Source organism: Chinchilla lanigera, unplaced genomic scaffold, assembly GCF_000276665.1.
Source record: "Chinchilla lanigera isolate Chin_1 unplaced genomic scaffold, ChiLan1.0 scaffold00073, whole genome shotgun sequence".
Classification (NCBI taxonomy): domain Eukaryota; kingdom Metazoa; phylum Chordata; class Mammalia; order Rodentia; family Chinchillidae; genus Chinchilla; species Chinchilla lanigera.
This window is the reverse complement of record NW_004955474.1, coordinates 4,986,703-5,006,897: the sequence shown is the minus strand read 5'-3', so window position 1 is coordinate 5,006,897 and position 20,195 is coordinate 4,986,703. Positions and strand designations below refer to the sequence as shown.

The following is a 20,195-nucleotide window of genomic DNA, read 5'->3' as shown; positions in this document are numbered from 1 at the left end:
ATAAAATGAAACAAATATTTTCTTCAAAGAGGTTGACTCACTCATCTGAATTCTAGATTTTTAAAAACTAGCTGAGCTGGTTGGTAACAGCTTCCCCTCCCATCTCTTTCCACGATCTCGTATAAAGTGTTCTTATTACACCGGACCTTTGATAGACTTTGTTTCTTATTCCTTTCTGAAAAGCGAGGAGGTAATTCCTTCCATCTCCAGAGAAAACTTCCACAGCAATAGGCTTAAGAGAAAAGAGAGAAAAACAGAAGATCACAAATAAGATTTCACATACTGACTTTTCCACTATAAATTTCTGCAAAGCTACAGGAATTACTGACTGTATTTTAGAGACATGAATTTCTTGGAGATTAAACTAGACAATAAAATACTTTTCTTATTCTGCTTAATTTAGAAAAACTTTGAAAATAGAATGATAAAAATACAGTAATTAAAAAATTACCCACATGTTTAAACAACATTATTTCACTAGTGTAAGAACTTGAAAGAGTGAATAAAATTAGGAGGTATGATAGTTATTGTGAAACAAAAGGAAACTGCTCAAAAGTAAAGAACAAATGGGATGAGGGAAAAGAGAAAAGAAAGAAAGGGAAAATTATGTATATAGGTACACACAGGATAGCTAACATAGTTGTACTACTGACTTCCATTGCTTTACTGAAAAGAACAGTTAATGATTATTTGATCAATCTTGCATGTCTCTATTTGTTTTCCTGAGTAATCACTTTGAAGATATCAATATGTAGTACAACCATTGTTAATTTCCTATCACCTTATCTGAAATTCAGTATTGCTTGTACTGTTTTTGTGTTATTTTATAAACGTATGTGTGTTTGTTAATATTTTCGTTCTTTTATTTTTAAAATAAAAAATTATGATTTTGCAAAATTATAGTGAGGATGTAATTTTTATATTAAAAGATAATTAAAATGTTGACCTGGAAAGGTACAGGTGAAGACAGGTAACAAAGGTACCACTCAAATTTTAGGCTGTGCTTAAAAAGAGATACCCTGCACAGTTCTGCACGCGTGTGAGATGTCTGTGACAAACACTGCAAGTCCCACAGAGGGTCCGCACTGCACGTGTTCCTCTTCACCACCCCCACCGACTCACCTGCAGGAGATACCTCCTCTTATGCACCTCCTTGATATCTTCGTATGCGAAAATGCTGCACGTTCTCTTGAGCTGACTGGGGCCCTGCCTGGCTCCTCGAGGGATAATTGGCTCATGCATGCTACAGGGCACCGAGGGGAAGGGGAAGCAAAAACAGACACAGCAAGAATGACCGTCAGCTCACTGCCCAACAATGGGTATGCGATTTTCAATACAGAACAGGAGAAGCAAGAAGGTACCAGAACTGTCAGTTAAAAAAGTATGTTCATGAGAATAGTTTGTTATCTATTCTCCGAATACAAGGAGCCCCTTCTCTTGAATACAATTAAAAAGACCACCCCCACCACCACTGCTGTCAGGACCAACTTTTCTATCATGCATCACTGATGTCTAAACCCATATATATGCATATATATATATACATATATATGTAAAAAATATATGTATATTTTTTTTTTGAGACAGGGTCTTGCTATGTAGCTCATGCTGGCCTTGAGTTCACTATGTATCCCCAGCTGGCCTCAAACTCGCAATGGTCCTCCTGCCTCAGCCTCCCTAGTGCAGGGAGTAAGGCATGCACCACCATGCCCGGCTCTAATTTCTTTAAAGTAGAAGAAAAAACCCAAACTTTTAGGTAAAAGAAAATGTTTTAATGTATTATTTAATATATATCTGTCAATAGTCATGAAACATAATTTTTAATACTTTTGTATTGGAGTTATAACATTGCCCTCATTCCTGAAGAAAGTGATTATTTAAAATATCTTGTAGGAATGAAAGAGAGGCCACATCTTTATTCACCATTGCTAGATAGTTAAAGGTTAAAGGAAGTTAAGAGTGAAGGCCACGGAACATTGTAAAGCTAAAAGAAAGCTTCTTATTTCCCTTCTGGTTCGGTCTTTGGAGTTTCCCACTACCCAGCTGCAGCTTCACCCTAAAATAGGTGAAGGGGAGAGGCGATGATAAAGCTCAGGTAGCCAATGCCCACACGGGCTGCAGTCATGCCGCTTCCGGGCGATCCAGAGTCCCTGGGACTCATGTTTATAAGAGTACTGCGCAGCAATCTGCATTTTCCCTAGCACTGCGTATCTACTGATGCAATACATAAATTATAATACAAGTAGTACTACTAACTCACAGAAATAAAATTTAGGTTTTGCTTTGGTAAGCAACACCACCTTTTCTTTACTACCTTGCAGTAACAGTATCACCCCTGTGACTATGTCATCATTGACACACAAGGACTGTGAGACAACGTTTCCTTTTGTATTAAGGAGAAATCATGCAAACTTCTGTCATCGGAAGATCGCTGTACTTTGTGACTCTTCATTCAGGTACTTACTTTGGGGGTAAGGTTTCAATATCGCGGATCTCCCGGGTGGCCGTCATGGTAAATCCATCGATCACATAAAAGTGCTCTTTCCCGAACAGCAGGAGCCCCTCGCTGGTGTCCAGGCCCTGGACGCGGGCGCAGCGGTACATGTGCTGGATCTGCAAGGACAGCCACGGATATTCTGCCGTGTAGCTTTTCTAAAGAGCTCAGATGACCTCCATTTTTTGGCTCCTCTATTGTGGCAAGCCCTGAGCTAAGCATGGGAAACCTGGTAGGAGGGGGCCTCAGCTACACTGTCCGCACACACTGCTCCTCTCCGGTGTCCTTGGGGAACGTGTCACACACACTATGTGCCACCCACAAGCGCGGGACAAGCTAGGTGAGGCCCTGCCCTCCGCGGAGGGACAGGTACCGTGAGCCCGGCGGAAGCGGGCTTGAGAACCACCTGGGAGGAGATGAGAGAGGACGTGCCCTTGGGAGGCAGGCGGACAGAGAGATGGTGACGGTCTGAATGCAGAGTACCACTTGCGTCACCTCACACTTGTGGATTCGGTCAGGTTTCCCAGGTTCGCTGAGCTTTTGTGCTTGCATCTATAAAATCTCTCACGTAATTCACTGGCTGCTGTGACAAGCAGGGAGGTGAGGCACACAATCACAGCAGGATTCTGGTGGCCTTCCTTCTGTGCATTCACCTCCTTCTTTTTCTAGAACGTTTCCTGGCTGGAGCGGCCACTGTGGGAACTGTCCTCACTCACCCTTGCCCGAGTCCTGCCTTACTGGGGACTGTTGGGCCATTGTAAAGAGCCAAGCTTGGCAAAGTCCCGCTCTGTTCACAGGAGGAAGGATTACCAAATCTCTCAAAGTCGCTATTGTGTTCTTTTCAAAGGGTATCTGATTCTTAGTATCTGATTCTTAGTAAAATATTCTTTCTTGCCTTATACTTGGTTCAACATGAGTCAAGGGGAAAAAAAATCAGCAGCTAAATCAAAGTCAAACAAGTGTCACATGAATGTTGGCTTAGGTGCATTTCCTGCGCTTTTCACATATAAAGCAATTACCACAGACACTGTACTTAGGAGATCAAAGTTTCACAAATGCACAGGGAATAGAAAGTTGGCCACCAGAGGCCAGGGGGATGGGTTTAGGAGGGGCGAAACACTCATCAAAGGCTGGAAAGTTTTGGTCAGACTGGAGGGTTAACGCTTAGTGATGTCCTGAGCTACACTGTATATAATCGCTAAAATACAATTTTAACATTCTCCACAGAAAAAAAAATGATACACTGGTGAGGGGATGGATATGTTAGCTGGACTGATTCCATCATTTCACAGATCAAAAACATCTCATAAATGTACGCATTATTTGTCAATGGAAGATAAAATTTCAAAAATGAAAGTTCAAACATGAGAGCATTACAATACATATCCCCAAACACCTACATGGCGGTCGATTTTCACTGCCACAGCTGAAATTTTAACCACTCCAATAGTGAAAGGGTAGAGTGTTACACAGAAAATCCCGATGCAATTTTTTTTGCAGTACGGGGGACTGCAGCCAGGGCCTGTGTGTGTTAGAAAGTTAAGACACGTGGGATACGCTGAGTGACAGTGTCTGCTAAGTGACAAGGACTCCATGGGGCAAGGGGCCAGGATGATGGCACACTGCCTGCCTGTAAGGAGCTCACTATCCAGGGAGGGGACAGACACTGGAACGAACAATTCTGACAAGACAGACCGATACAGACAAGGCCTTATAAAAGCTTAGTAAGACCCTGTCTCCAAATTGAAACTTTAAAGAAGGGCTAGGGATGCTACAGCCCAGGGTGTGGCCCTTGGTTCCGGTCCAGCGCAGAGGAACAGGGGAGGTTGTCTAGCCCAGCCTGGGCCAGTGAGACAGAGGACAAAGCTTCCTGCATGGGTTACAGGCATCCAGGCTGGTCCGGTGAATGAGTTTTCGGGGGAGGGGGTTCTGCAGGTGAAGGAGACAGGCACTTTGGTGGAATAAACGGTCTGAGGAGAGAACAGCGAGAACCACGGGGACCGCGGTGGGTTGCACGGTGTCCAGTGCTCCCGGGACAGAGCTAGGGAAGTGAGCTTGCAAAGCGGGCAGAACACACAGGTGGAGGGGGCCATGAGCACTGCCACTTCCTGTGGGTGAAGGGGACCGGCTAAGGCTGTGCTGGAGCTGCCTGGAGGTAGTGACCACAATTACGGAGAGGCCCAATTACGGAAGGGGTCATGTGCATGGACCTGAAACACAGACTTCCTGCAGGAGACACAGTTGGAGAAAGGCTACGGAGGGAGAATGAGTTAGGCTCCTCTGACGCTATCTGGTGAGCCCTGACGCTGTTCAGCGTGCACACAGGTCAGGCAGCCCTTGGACCTGAGAGCAGCAGAGGAGGGTGGAACGCAGCAGGCCCCTCACCATGCACTTCCGCACAGGGGCTAGAACACGCATCCTGCCCCTCCATCAGGGTGTCCTGCCACGTGGTAGCTGTCGTTCTTACTGTTCAGGAGCACAGTACCTTCTCTCCCTCCTCCAGCAGGCGCAGTAACGTGGCATTGTCCGTTTTCTCCTCCTCTTCTACGGTGCTGCTCTCGGCAATCTGGTCTTGCAGCTGCTCCTGGTTCTCCTCATCTCCTCCGTCGGGTGCCGAGCGAGAGCGCTTTAGAGGAGGCTTGACCAGACCTACAGGGTAATAACCAAGAGGGCCATGTGACACTGGAGGAGCCAGCTCGGGGTGCAGGTCAGTCCCTTGTCATCTGCGATGGTTTGGAGGACTGTCCCCTAATGCTTGGCCCTCCATTATGTTGTTTGTTGTCAAGATTATGGATGAGTGATTTAAAGCATATGAATAACATGGCTTTAAAAAAATGGCACTAAAAAAAAAAAGTGGCACCATTGTGAGGGGGCAGGACTCCTAAGGGGTGGGGCCTCCTAGAAGAAAGGTAGGTCATTGGGGGTGTGGCTGCAGAGGGGATCACGGGACCTGGGCCTCTTCTCTTTTTTATGTCTCCCAGCTCCTATGAGGTGAATGGCTTTGCTTCCTGCATGCTCCCTGCATGATATGCCATCTTCCCACAGGCCTACAACATCAGGGCATGCGTACCATGGCCTGACACCTCTGAAACTCTGAGTCCAAAAGAACCTTTAGTCTTTACAATTTAGTGCAGGTATCTGTCACAGTCATGGAAAGCTGACAAACACATAGTCCCTTCTGTCCACTTCTCATCTGAGACAATACCGGAAGGTACAGGCAGCAACACAGGTCAGTGGTTGGCAGCAAAGACTTGTAAATTAAACAGCTGCATGACATCAGGAAATTACCTGCCCTTCATCTATAAAACTGGGACAAGAATACCATCCAGCTTAGAGGATTGCTGGAGGATGAATTGAGGTAATTTGTGTAGTGCTCAGTATCATGCTAACTACATGATAAATTCTCAGTAAGTGTCAGATGATAATAAATACAGAGTTTAACAAAATTAGTAATAACTGTTTCTATAGATGAGTGCCCCTGAAGGGACTCTACGTACTGATAGCAAATGATTCATTGGTGCAACAAAAATTAAGACAGCAAATTATGAAAATATTATGAGATCCCACTTACTTGGAGGGCTCATGCAGGTTATATGAAGCCTCATTTTATAAGTGGCAGTACGGTACTTCATATAGAATGAATTTAGTGAAAACATCAGGTCAGTAAGAACAAGGACAGGAACAGGATTTTTCTAACATAGGAATAGCTCATGTATTTGCAGATTAAGGAATACTTTAACGAGTACATTTTGATAACTTCATTCAAATCACAAAAGAGCATATTAAAGTCAGCTAATGACAGTAACCAGCAAGAATGATCCCAAGGCATGGGAAGTCCTCAAAATTGAATTAATATTCCTTAGTTGTACCAGTAAAAGTAGTATGACACTTGCTGGTAGCAGTCGCTCTGAACATTTTAGAAAAGTGTAAGGCACCCTGTTCATAGTCTTATCTTTGAAGTTAGTTAACAGAGGTTCTGCTCGACCTTAAGGAAAAGCTTATGAAAGAGTATAATAACTCATCAGGGGAGATAAAATCCCACTGAGAACATCATAAGGGGAAAAAGCACATAGCTGTATTACTTTTAGGTTAATGAATCAAAATCTCCAATTCTATGATTAGCACTACACCTTATAAATCATAGTAATTACACCAGTATTTGTGATTTGGGCTCCCTTAGAGATACAGATCAAGCCAGAGAGATTAAGTGTCAGTGACCCAAGCGGAAGTCCCAGTGGGTCTACTATAGCTTACATCCATGAGCTCCGGCTCTGGACCCAACTCAGTGACTCTGTGGATGCAGCGCTATTAACTGGAAGCTATCAGATTAATTATGAAACATTTAGTACGTCACAGCCATCACAACAGAGAACAGGAATGCTACTGGGGAGTGTGACCACAACTTCACAACTTCAGATGGTGGTTTGTGATGAAACAATCAGATACTAGTTTTTTAATCAATGGGATCTGAAACTTACAAGCTCTGCCTCTGAGAAAAACCCCTAAGAATCTCCTGGACTTGTTCTGGGTTGGGGATATTCTCTTTAATGGTTTGATCAATCTCCCATTGTTACATCTGGTAGTCTGAGCAACTTTGTTGAAGATAACAATATGTAATATAACAAGCACTGTTGATCCCTATCATTTCGTTTGAAACCCCATATCATTTTTAATATCCTTGTTTTGTTTTGTTTGTATTTTGCTATTGTTCTCTTTTTAATATTCTCTTTAAAATAAAAAAGAAAGAAAGAAAGAAAGAAAGAAAAACCCCTAAAAAAAGAAAGGGAAAAACACACAGCGGTGAAAACTCACTGAAACTGCTACCAGACACACAAGCAAAGAGCCGTCAGAGGACAGAGGTGTCGCAAAGACCACACGCTCTCCTAGGAGAAGCTGAGAGAGGGGAAGGCATGCATTCAGCTGGGTGTGTGAATACATAAGATTATACAGTCAAAAGACCACAGCTGTTTTCGTCAATGTCATCACTTACCCGGCTAGTGACACTTAGATTGTGATAATCTCTCTCTGCTCACAGAAAGAAGACCATTATTTCTTACTGCTGGCTAAGATGCACGGATGACCCATTTAGGGGCTGCTTTATTTTTACATTTATGTAGTTAATATTGCCTCTGTGTCAAGTATCACGTGCCACTGGGCACGCTGCCGAATACAGTAAAGAAGCTAAGGCACGTCGCATGTGCACGACCCTGGTCTACAGGCACGGAGACCAGCGGGCCTGGTTCTGAGGGAGAGGCCCAGCTTTGGGAAGGACACGGTGGGGTACTGGTACAGAGAGGTTTACGGCTGGCCCTACCCTGACAGCTGCTCATGCTTCCACATACATTCCAACAAGGGGCAGGCTCAGATGCTTCGGAGCTGAAACCCGAGGGGGCTGACCTCTGACTTTGGCGATGGTGTCTTCGCCGTGCTCTGGCTCTTGCTGCGTGGCCTCCCCGTCGGCGCTCTCCACAATGGGGTCCTGGACGACGGCAGGGTTGCCAGAGGCCAGGCGCAGGTAGTATTCTTTACTGTCATAGCTGACGGCCCTTCTGTACCGAGCAGGCTTCTAAGAAGCAGCAAAAGAAAACGACTCACACGATTCTGTCCCAGAACTAAAACACAAGCTTTTAAGGGAGGTATGCTGTCAAGATTTCCTGGCGCAGTGTTCCTTCTTTAGGGGCTGTACTATAAAGACTGTGTGTGTACACAGTGAATCCACATACTCCTAGCGAGGCTTCTCTAGGTTAAAACTCCACTGATTTCTAAAAGAAGGCACATCTAACACAAGATTAGCACTTTGGTTCTTCCTCAAACAGAAATAGGCTCATCTAGAGCCAACTGAGGTTTCCGGTTGGAGCAGCGTTCCCTGGTTGATGCAGAAGGGAGGAGAAGCCCCTGCTGAAGAGCATTGACCCTGGGACCTGGGTGGCCTGGGAGGAGCCTGAGACCCCAGGTTTCTCCTGACGTGCGGCTATGCGCAGCACCTCTTTCAGGTTCTGCTGAGTTCTGACCCAACACGGAACCCAGCAGTCTCCCACCAGATGCACTCGCTGGTTCACCCGCCTCTGTGAGCTGCTGCCTCCCATTTGCTAACACATGCTTGTTTGCTTGTCGTGTGAAAGACTACGACCCGTAAACTTATAACTAAGAGTAAAGAATGAACATGTGCAAGTCCATTTTGAATAAGAAACCACCTAGAAAATGTCTCCTTTCTTTTTCCAAATTATCATTTATAATTAATACTATTAATAATAATTTATTATAATTGATATTATTGATTAGAACTAATACTATTAATAATAATTCATTATAACTGACATTATTTATATTATTAATAATTAATATTTATTATTTTAAGAAGATTCTCCAGTTGACCTAAATTTGTTTTTTCTTAATCATATACAACAAGAAATGTCTAAGACATCTTACAAAATTTAAAACCACAGCAGGAAAAATTGACATGTATTTAGATTCTTAAAATCAGAATTAAACCTAACCTTCGAAGAACTGCAAAGATCTACAACAAGCTTTAAGACCTTCCTTTTCTAAATATGATGTTATTTCTCTTTTCCCATGAATAAGAATATCTAGTGCAAACACTATGGGCTTACTCTGCAAAGCAACGTGTCTACATACACATTGTCTACAACAATGCTCATCTCAAGAAATTACTCCCCTTCCTTGTCAAGCGCTGACCAGCGGTGATGGAAAACAATGTCCAATGGGGGAAGATTTAGGCTGACACTGTAAACCAGCTCTGAGATGAAAACCACCTAACCAACGCCACGTTGCCCATCTTTTTACTTCAGGTACAGGCTCAGGGAGTGAAGGGAACTGCAAGCAATCGGAGGGACGATAGGCAGCACGGAGACTGAAAACTATGCCATGGCTTTAATACAATAATTATACAATTATGGGAACTCAATCCGATAGGCAAACCAATAAGAACACGATACTGTTTTTGTTTTGTTTTGAAAAGAAAGAAAGGCGGTAAACTTTGTACCATAACAATTCCTACGAGTGAGGCACAACAATTATCTCCACCTCAAAACTGCTGATATTTCAAACGATGGTGACATAGTTAGTGATGGGTAAGACAATGAATTAACAGATGTGGGGCAGCGTCTGCGTGGGTGCTGACTTCATATACAGATTTACCCTCGGACTCCAAGAACCTCTCCCAGTACATTTCATTTCTGCGCTCTACTGAATTATGTACTGACTCTGTTTGGGAAAAACAGGGATACATTTCTGTACTAATTAAAATAAATTGAACTTTAGAAAGTGACTAGGTAGTCCCAGTTGCCATGGTTCCTTTTGACTCAAGAAAATAATTATACAAAGGCTATACCTGCATTTTCAAGATATCTAGGAGAATTAAGTGAGTAATTGAAAAGCAAACTGAAGATGCCAGGCTGCCCATACTAACATGCCTGCCACTGGTTAGTGGTGCGTGAAGCAGGGTGCGTTTCGGGCGAGCGGGAGAGCGATGAGTGCGGCCGTTAGTGAGCGGCAGAGCTAACTAGGACCAAGCCGAGAAAGGGAACCAGGGCTTCTCAGCAGGAAGGACACCCACTTCTCAACTCTAACGAACTTACAGAAGAATAAACCAAAAGCCAGTGTTTGAAGTTAGTCTAGTCTACCATGCACTAACAAAACAAAACAAACCGAAAAACAAAAAACGGTAAGTAATTTGCATTCTTTCGTGTAATTTGTGTTTTACCTTTTGAGGAATGATATCATCAGGTGTCTCGGGCTGTTTACTTGGGATCTCAGACTGAAAATAGGTATTAATCACAGACACATCAGAAAAAAAAACATAAAAGAACACAAAAAGAAAACTTTCTTCAGGACCACATGAAATATGAGGATGTACTCATTCAAAAGAAATTAACATGAGCTCTGCTATTTAAACAATCACTGAGTATGTTATTCCCCTTTGACCAAAAGTAGTTTTAAGTAAAACTTAATGTTCCAAAAGTTTCAGAGCTAGTGAACAGAACAAACCCTTAAAAATCACACAGATAAAACAGCAGCACAGGGATGAGTAACAGGCAACTTCTTCCATGCTTTCAGAAGGAAAAAACTGAAATCTGGCAAGTAGATTCATGCTAATTGGTATCTTCCATCTGCCTTGCCCCTGATCAGTGCCTGTAACTTGGGTTTAAATGATCATCTACAATACACTCTACCAGAGAACACACCAGGTGCTGGTTAGCAAAGATACAGCCTCCCAGCAGAGTCTGAGAAACTATTCCCTTGGGTACACATATAGCTACAAACCCAGAAATGCTGAAACCACAAGCAGACTGGATTATCGGCCCCCAAACCAAAGGATTTCCTAAAGAGCCATTTTAAAAAGAATTAGGTAGCTGCTTGACAAACATGAAGGGGATTTCTGTTACACTATAGTGTGTGGCTAAGTGTACGTAAGTACACAGCTAGCTACTTCCTTTTCAGATACACACCTAGAGGTGACTTCTAGTACCTTTTCCTACAGTAAACAGCAGCAAGCAAAATGTTTTCACAAATGTTTGCTTTCTAAGGCAAAACAGCAGACTACCAGCATGCTTTCAAAAAGTTTACACCGTTTTAGAGAATCTTTTCACTTTGAAAGCACGTGTGTGAACATATTCCTCACGCTGAAGAAGCATCTGTAAAATATACATCAGTCTTCTCTGTCTTTGGGGAGGGGTTGACTGACATGGGTGTGGTGTATGCCTTCATTAAAACAGGCCATGATATAATAAAGTAAAAGCATTTTAAAGGCAAAACCAGATCAGGAAATGCAACAGCAGAAAGAAAAAAAAAAAAAATCACTGAATGGCGCTCTTAAGATTTATGTATTTCAGTGTATATATATGACCTGAAAAGAACTATAAATATTTAACTCTAATGAATGATATGCAAAAGAAGTATTTTGAAATTCAATTCACACTGAAATTCATACAAAATAAGATTGCTGAATAAACAAGTGACAAAATAATATAACAAAAAGGACCAATTGCCGTTCTCAACCTGAGCTTTGCTATTTAAGTACGTGTCCTACTGCGATTCTGGCCAGAAGGTGGGCAGGGTGCATCGGCATGCCACGGTACTGCTCGCAGCTCACTGACTCACAGAGGCACTCGTTTACTTAAAGACACATTGCCCAATGGCAAATAGGAATGGTACTCCATAAACCTTAGTATCATCATCTTCCCTTATTTAAAAAAAAAGCACTAAATTATTATGTTTGTATAGAAATTAAATTTTTGAAAGTCAGAATTTCTACAAAATAATTTTATAGTTCTTTTTATTTAATCTTTCTGTAATGTTAGCAAGGAAATTCTCCAAATGAGCTTTTTTAGTGTCCAGGAGTTGTGATATCTATGTATTGCATGAAAATATTTGTGGCAGTAGGTGCAAAAGCCTCCTTTAGGGGGCTGGGGATTTAGCTCAGCGGCAAAGCGCCTGCCTGGCAAGCGCAAGGTCGTGAGTTCGGTTCCCGGTACCGGAGAAAAACCAAAAAAAAAAAGCCTCCTTTAGTTAGAAAAGGAACCTCAGGAGAGGAAGGAAGGCAGGATAAAGGAAGTTAGCTGCCTGTTCCCGAGCAACCTCGTATTAACCAACGATCTTTGCCAATGATCTTGGCAAAGAATAGCAAATTATTTTTGAGTATTAGTTTGTAAAAATAAGGGGACTACAGAATTAAAACAGCTTAGTATTTAAATGTCATTATTTGTTACATGGCAAACTATGGGATCTTATTTTCGATCTTTAGGACTCAGTAATGACAGTACTGCTTAAAAACACTCAGGTTTTATAGTCTCACCCTAAGTGTCCATCCTGACACTGTCTATCGCTGATATTACCACTTCCACACAGAAATACAGTTCAAATTAGTGGTTTTCATCATGAGAATTACCCCTAAAGGAAATTCACTGTGTGGAGATAATTTATTTTCCTGTGTGAATACAAATTTCCTACATGTACTTAATTCTTCTCAGGGCATTCACACTTATTCACACTAGTTCTTTTATTAAAACAATTTTAGTTAGTAAACTTTCAAAGCTTTTAAAGTCTGTAACAAATGAACCATTAAAAAAGTTTTATGTTTTCCCATCCAAGTACTAACCAGGCCTGATCCTGCTTAGCTCCCAAGATTAGACGAACTCTGGTCACAGTGAGGGTGCTATGACTGTAAGCTAAAAAAAAATTTATAATCTATAAACTTCAAAATTAAAGTCAAGTAATGAAGTTCAAAACTTAGAATAGGTAAAGCACTTTTTATTGTATGTAACATTACTGAAGTAAAATAAAATTTTAGTAACTAAAAAAAATCTTTCTTTCTTTCTTTTCTTAAGGGTACAAAACTTTATTGGGAAAAGGAATGGGGAATGGGAATAGCTCCTGAGAGACAGGAGAGGTCCCAAATGGATTGCCCTGATTTACTTTTAACACATTAAAAAATTTAAAATGAGAAACTAGCTTTTTATTCAGCCCTATATTCTTCAACTTAAGACTATGCTTTACTGTATAAATCAAACTGTACTAGAACTGTATATGTTATTTAAAAATAGTAATTTCTCTTAATGAACAAGGCAAAGGATTGAACCACATGCCCTTGCTCCAATAAAGCCTGTTTTGCATACCAAGAGCCTTCAAAACCAATTTTCAGGTTGGCACACACCTGTGTATTGCAAAAGAGAACTGACTGTATTTTATGAGCATGTAGTTAGCAAGTTTATGGGAGCCGAGAAGGCAGAACTGACTGATCTCTACTTCTAGGCAGCAGAGGTGGATTTACTATGTGGTTAATCAAGTTTAAACCTCACGGGATTTCACTTCCCACAGGTCCTTTTCAAAGCCCTGGCCTTACTAATTTTATGTTCATAATTTTATAGTTTCTTTTTAAATTTTTAACAGAGGGTTCTCCCATACTGTATAAATCTTAGGGCCCAGAAGATCTGGTTCTATCTCTTTTAGTGGAAAAATTTCAGAATTGAGGAAATTCTATGGATTTTTGAAAAGGAGGCATTAAAGAACGTCTCTAACTCAAGCAAATGTGTTGCTGGTTCACTGACCCAACATCTGACAAGCCCGAGGCCCTCTGACAGTACCCATTAGGTGGTTTCTGGCTGCAGTACTCCCACTGGCTCTGGACAGCATCACAGCAGTCTTCTTTTTCCAAGTGACTTCACTGCTCAGGGGCTACTGACCAGCACTCACACCCTACTCTACCGCTGAGCAACTGCAACCACAAGGGTTCTTCACTTGCCCAGCTTTCAGCTCCGTATCTGTGAAACTGGGATAACATTAACTGAATTTCAGAGGGCTTTTATGACAGCATCATAAATTCCAAACCAGCTGCTCTGCACAGCACCCAGTCCTCTGTGCTTTACAGTCACGTGTCCCCGAGGGACAGGGACATGGTCTGAGGAAAGGCACCGTGACTGGGTGACTTCATTGTGGTGAGGACACGCGTGCTTACACCAGGATGTCACCAGGCAATGTACTCTCATGGGACTGCTGCAGTGTACCCAGTCCACTGCTGAAGCAAACACTGTTAGGTGGCTTGTGTCTATTCGTCCTACTGTCTAATTTAATTTCAGGGTGAAAGCCAGTGAGGTAACAAATGCTTTTTGAAATTTTCTGTTTTGGGCGTTGCCAGATTTCATATTCCGTAAGATAAAAGTGGATACTTAATGGTCTTTCAAATTTACAAGAGTTCTAACCACCGAAATCAAAATAAAAATTAGTTATTGAGAAAATTTCATCATAACAGGTTAACCTGGACACGAACCATCTGTCATAAGTTCTATATTCTATAAGCATCTCCTCTTCCTATCTGCTTTCTCTCCAGCTGAGCATACTGCCTTATACTTTCCAATACGTTACCCAGCTGTCAAAAACACAGGTTCTGCAGGGTGCATTCTGATTATGAGATGCTTCGTTAGATTTCATACCTAAGTGTGAACCCTGAACCCTGAGTGGCTTATTTTATTTTTATCTGAAATGGAAGTTTAAATATGTTTTTCTAAGCAAATAACAGTGTTATAAAGAAGGTTAAAAAGATAAAGTAAAAAATACTGTAGTTCTTAGAAAAATAACTCACAAGTAAATGCCTCATTTAAAACAGTGAGTTGGTCTCATGTATGGGAGGGCATATTTACTTTCTATTTTATTGTTCTGGAATGGATTGAATTCTAAATGAGTGCTGATTCAAGAAATATACTATCAAATTTCTATGAGTTCAAACCCTTAATGAATTACTTGAGGAAAAACCTTAAGTCTTAGTGACTGTACTATTGTTTTGCTAGTAAAAGGTAGATACTAGGAAAACACAGCAAAAGTATGGGGGATTAATCTTTTTTACAAAGTGCTCCCAACTGGAAATTTTAGTATTTTAATTGTAGCTGTATTTTAAGTGTAGCTCTTCCTAGTATGGCATTCCTAACTGGCAAATTCATTATAAATTGGCAGGTGTAATTGGGGGGTACAGAGTGAAGTTATATGTACAGCATCCAATATGTATGATTAAATCAAGCTAACGAACACATCCACTAACTCAGATATTTATCTTTTTTGTGTTGAGAGCATGAACTTACTCTCAGAAAATCTGAAATATACAATACTATTCACCATAGTAACTACATTGTGCAGTAGATTTCAAGAAACTTATTCCTGTCTGAATGACATCTTTTTTGGAGGGGGTCAGTACTGGGCGCTGACCAAGGGCCTCATGCTCGCCGGGCAAGTTCTTCCCACACTGGGCTACACGCTAGCTGTGCGCTTTACACCGAAGGACTCATGCCTCTTCGTTCCTCCAGCCCCCAGCCTCTCACAACCGCCGTCAACTCTCCGTGGATTCTCCTACTCACAGAGTCTGATGAGTTTAAATTCCACGCTAAGTCAGACCACCTGCTCTTTGCCCCTGTGCCCAGCATATCCTACCGATTCACCTGGGCTGTGGCACATGACAAGATTCCCCCTTTTAAACAAAGCTGGAATACTATTCCATTGTGTATAGTCTCCACTTTTTACATCTGTCATCTGCTGATGGGTATTAGGTTGATTCTAAGACTTACATTCTACGTAGTGTCAGAACAGAGGTTGGACCCATGAGTAAGAGAAATGGGGCTGGGCTTCTGGCACGGGACGAAAGAAGGCAGAGAGTGTCTACTCGATACCAAACACTAAAAGCTCTACTGAGGTGCGCTCTTACTGAGGCACAAGGAAAAAGACGTCCAAAGAAGTTCCGTGAGCTGTCCACAGACGTCTGTGAGCTAAACCATTTCCTGTCAGCGCCCTGCTACACAGTCCCCCCTTTGTGTCACTGCCCTCCCAAGTTTCATACAGGTAACTGACCTAGGGAGGAAAATGCTTACTAATAAAAGCAGGACTTAAAAAGGCCCCACAGGCATTTATCTCTCCATACTCACCGTCACGTTCGTCTCTTGCTCTGCTTCGGGCACGTACGGGTAATGGTTGTAAAACATGTCGTTTCGCACCATTTTTTTCCTCATTCTGCAGGGCCCTTCCGTCATCTCCAGCATCCATTTGTCCAGATGGGACCCAATGGGGGGACCCCACAGTCCCCGCTCCCGCAGGAGCTCACACTCAATCTGGCACCACTCCTCCGTCACGTACTTCAGGGCATTCTGCTGACGCTACCAAAAATGTCCAGGTTGGTTTAAGCAAAAGCAGGAGTAATAAGAGAAAGCCCACAAAGAAACCTAATGTCAAGTTATCATTCCAAAATAAATGGCATCCGTGTCATTTCCCAGGGGCTAATTATTATAGAAGTCAAACCACCTTTATTTCTGGTGAATGACAGCTGATTTGGTGACTGTGGGGTGTACTGTGGAAAAGGTAATTCTTTTAGCACCAGGTAAATCACAAGTGTGTACACAGTAGTATCTGCGCTGGGGTCAAAATATACTATGCAAGGTAAAACTAAAAAAAATTTTTAATAGTAAATGCACATTGCCATTTATCCCCCTCAGGATATGCCCCCTGGCTCCCAGCACACTGTGATGACCACGGACTCTTACCTCCTGATACTCCTTATACTGCGTGTCCACTAAGTCCCGGACAACGGCGATGTGCGTGAACATCCACTGAGAGATCTCCTAGGGATGGATGGTGAGAGGCTTAGTATGTCACACGTTTCCTGGGAAGAGTGACTAGCCTGAAACTCACGCCGGACCTGAGTTAGAACTCTATGCAAAGTGTCTACTACAGAAAACAAAAGCGAAAAGTGCTGAAGAATGAGCTCTGTGATGAGCCAATGCCCCGGCCGTCCAGGCACTGCTTGTACCTGCAGGGAGGGACCAGGCGCAAAGTGCCATCAAGGTGGCAGAGCTGGGAGAGAAGGTTCAGACAACCCTGACTGGCTGCTCTAGTCCCCAAGCTCCCCCGAGGCCTGACATTTCCCTGTACTCAATCCTGCTTTTTCCTTGTCTCTTCCCCAGGGCATCTTCAATATGCACCCTGCACACTAACTCCGCCCCCGAGTTTGCTTTGTGGACACACGACGTGACCGCTGGACACTGTTGCACTCACACCCTCTCTTCGGTTGCCACTGGGATTCTGGGGTGGTGAAGGAAGAGGATGAGGAAGGAGATAATAATAGAGGTAGAAGTGCTTTTTCTTAAAACATCACTCACAAGCATTTACAACAACATCATGGAAAATAGCGAGTCATGTTGTCTGTTGGTGCTGTAAAATTTGTAAGTGTCTGTTATGTTGAAAGTTTGGAAAGCTATTTTAGTCTGTTCACCAATCTCTGAATTTCACCTTATGTCCAGTTATCAAGTGGGTATAAATAAAGACTACTCATTACACCATGTCAGCATAATAAAGCAGGTGGACTTCCCACAATTTAGGTTACCTCCATTTGTCTTCTAAAGCCCATGCAGAGAAATTCCATTTCAAATCTACTGCTTATACATGTTAATAGCATCGCATCGATAGTATGACTGAACCACGAGAACAGAAACTCCCAGGGATGACATCCGCAAAACTAAACAATGTACCTGCGTGGAAAGACTGTGCTTGTTTAGACCGCTTTCCTTTCGATTCCTCCTTGATCCTGTTAACTTGGAAAGACCGAAGCCACTGCTGACTCGGGAGAGTTTGGACTGTGTGGTGGGCACTAAAGCTTCTCCCCGACTTATGCTTTTTTTTTCATGGGCTAGGAAATTAAAATTAGATCATTTTACAATTTCTCCATGCATTTATTAGTCTTGTTTTTAATAGCTTTTTATTATGGTTGCAAACTATAATCCTGTACAGTAGCTCACACCACCCCCCATCCATGATTTTGCTTTCCACAATTCCAGCTATCTGCATGCAACTGAAAATATTACCATAACGCAAAGAGGAATTCTGAGAAAGGGGACCACATGCAAGTAACTATTATTACAGTATATTTACATAACTGTTCTATTTTATTATTAGCTGCTACTGTTAAGTATTCCTGTTCCATTACCCCCAATGTGAAAAAAACCAGCATATATAGGACTTGATACTACCCATAGCTTCAAGCACCTACTAGGGGTCTTGGAAAATATCCCCAGCCAAAAAGTGGAGAATGCTCTAGTTATCACAAGCAGCACATATAACACATGCAGATACTGCTTTTAGATATCACACTTATTTGGTGGTGATCCTGTTTACAGATGGCTGCTCGAGAGCACTGCACTAGGTGAATTTACACTTGGTTGAAAAGTCACAGCTCTGCAGTAATACATAAAATCATTTTTAGGGGCTGGGGATTTAGCTCAGCGGCAAACTGCCTGCCTGGCAAGCGCAAGGTCGTGAGTTCGGTTCCCGGTACCGGAGAAAAACCAAAAAAAATAAATAAATAAATAAAATCATTTTTACTAGAGGACATTTCTATGTTTATAACAATAATTTCTTATATAAAGCTTGTATTGCTGGGCATACACTGGAACTGGGATTTTTAGAAGATTATACTATACATACTCTGTATGGCAGAGGGTCTTTTACCAAATGAGTTTAACATCAGGCTAATGAGAAAACCTTGGGTTTTCACAGCTATGGATACAAGGCTGTGGATCTTTTCCCAAAGCAGCATCCTTCACAGAGCTGCAAGCAATTCGTTATACATTTCCTTAACTCATAAACGCCTAGTATATAACACACTTTAGATGTAAAAAAGGAGCCAAAAAGCTGAAGCCGAATCTCACTGGACTCATTCTAGAAGGCTCTGCTGTGTTAGTTTCCGTTTCTCTTGCCAGCAGAGCATCCTCACAGGAGCGTTTTAATTCCACATCTAATGTCACCCGTGTACAACAGGCACGGGACCTCTGTTGGCCGCTTACCCAAATGATTCTGCCAGCATTTCAAACCCGCTTCCTCAATGAGCGGCCGTGCGATGGCTATGTCCACATGGCCCCTCTCGTTCACAGGCAGGGTGACTTTGAAAAGCTCCTCCAGGACCTGCTTCTTACTGTGGATCAGCTCAGTCCAAACTCTGTTGACAGCTTTTATGAGAAGCTGACGTCCTAGGAAGCAAAAGAGAGCAAATGACCCAGGCACTGCATACAATTAGTTTTTATATTCCTTTCTGTTTTATATCTAGGAATTTCAACAACAGCATTTAAATGTGGAAAAACAAACAACTGCTCATTTTCTATCCAGCTCATTGAAAAGAATTATTCAGATACCTAAATTAAGTTAGAATCAACTACACTTTCATCTATAAATTTGGGGGTTACACATATATTTAATTATCTGGTATAATCTAGATAAGAAACTACTTGCTATTTAAGGAGTGTGCAAACCTTTCCCAGAGGTTTCTGAACCACATGGTCAGGTACAGTCATAGCAGTGATTCCACTGCTCTGGTACCAAATTCTGTCTTAGTTATTTTTTCTCGTTGCTGGAACAAAATTCTCAAAATACCCACAAGCAAAGGGAGGAAAGTCTTATTTAGGTCACAGTTTGTTGAGCTTTCAGTCCCTAATTGGCTGGCTCCGAGGCAGGGTGGTTCATGGCAGAGGCAACAGTTCACAGCAGTAGAAAACAGTAAAAGCAATCTGCAAGTGACACAAGGCTCTTTCTTTCTGTCCCTTATACTGTATGCAGGCTACACACTCTAGGGCAGGTATGACACGCACACCCTTAATCCCAGCACTGTACTATGAATCACACATTCTACATTTGGCTACCTCCAAAGAAGTCTGAGACTGCATAAGGCTTTGGGGTGACATCTAGACATAAACCATAACTAATTGTGTTAGTGGTTATTTGATTTTTTATGTATATTAATATTTGTTTCATATAGTTTGCCTTGCTAGTATTTGGGGCATATATTTATGATTATTATCTCTCCCTCTTAGATTGTTCCCTTAACAAGTATGTAGTAACTTTCTTTGTCTCTTCTGATCAGTCTTGGCTTGAAATCCACTTTGTCAGCCAATACAATAGGTACTCTGGCTTTTTTCTGGGTTCCTGTTGCGTGGAGTACTGCTTTCCATTCTTTGATTTTCAGTCTATGTTTATTTTTTGAGTTAAACGTGTTTCTTACAGGCAGCATATTGTTGGATTCTGTTTCTTGATCCATTCTGCCAATCTGTTTCTTTTGATTGGTGAGTTGAGGCCATTTATACTGATGACTATAACTGACATGTATCGACTTATCCTTGTTATGTTATTTTCCTGTTGTTGGCTCCCTTTTGTCCCCCTCTGT

At 42.1% G+C, this 20,195-nt stretch overlaps 1 protein-coding gene across 7 annotated transcripts in view; it reads right to left on the bottom strand.

Annotated features, from left to right (window-relative positions):
- Positions 1 to 20,195, bottom strand: part of Wdfy3 (WD repeat and FYVE domain containing 3) — a 280,520-nt gene that overhangs the window by 38,524 nt on the left and 221,801 nt on the right. For 5 of the 7 annotated variants that reach the window (XM_013502725.1, XM_005401374.2, XM_013502726.1 and 2 more), the window contains 10 exons: positions 18,826 to 19,008; positions 17,515 to 17,672; positions 16,531 to 16,608; positions 15,919 to 16,146; positions 10,218 to 10,271; positions 7,892 to 8,060; positions 4,980 to 5,143; positions 2,465 to 2,613; positions 1,123 to 1,243; positions 147 to 232 (listed from right to left, as the gene is read on the bottom strand). In XM_013502725.1, coding sequence (XP_013358179.1) covers positions 147 to 232; positions 1,123 to 1,243; positions 2,465 to 2,613; positions 4,980 to 5,143; positions 7,892 to 8,060; positions 10,218 to 10,271; positions 15,919 to 16,146; positions 16,531 to 16,608; positions 17,515 to 17,672; positions 18,826 to 19,008 — 1,390 coding nt within the window. The remainder of the gene's footprint in view (positions 1 to 146; positions 233 to 1,122; positions 1,244 to 2,464; positions 2,614 to 4,979; positions 5,144 to 7,891; positions 8,061 to 10,217; positions 10,272 to 15,918; positions 16,147 to 16,530; positions 16,609 to 17,514; positions 17,673 to 18,825; positions 19,009 to 20,195) is intronic. The other 2 variants (XM_013502727.1, XM_013502729.1) reach the window with 1 other exon arrangement.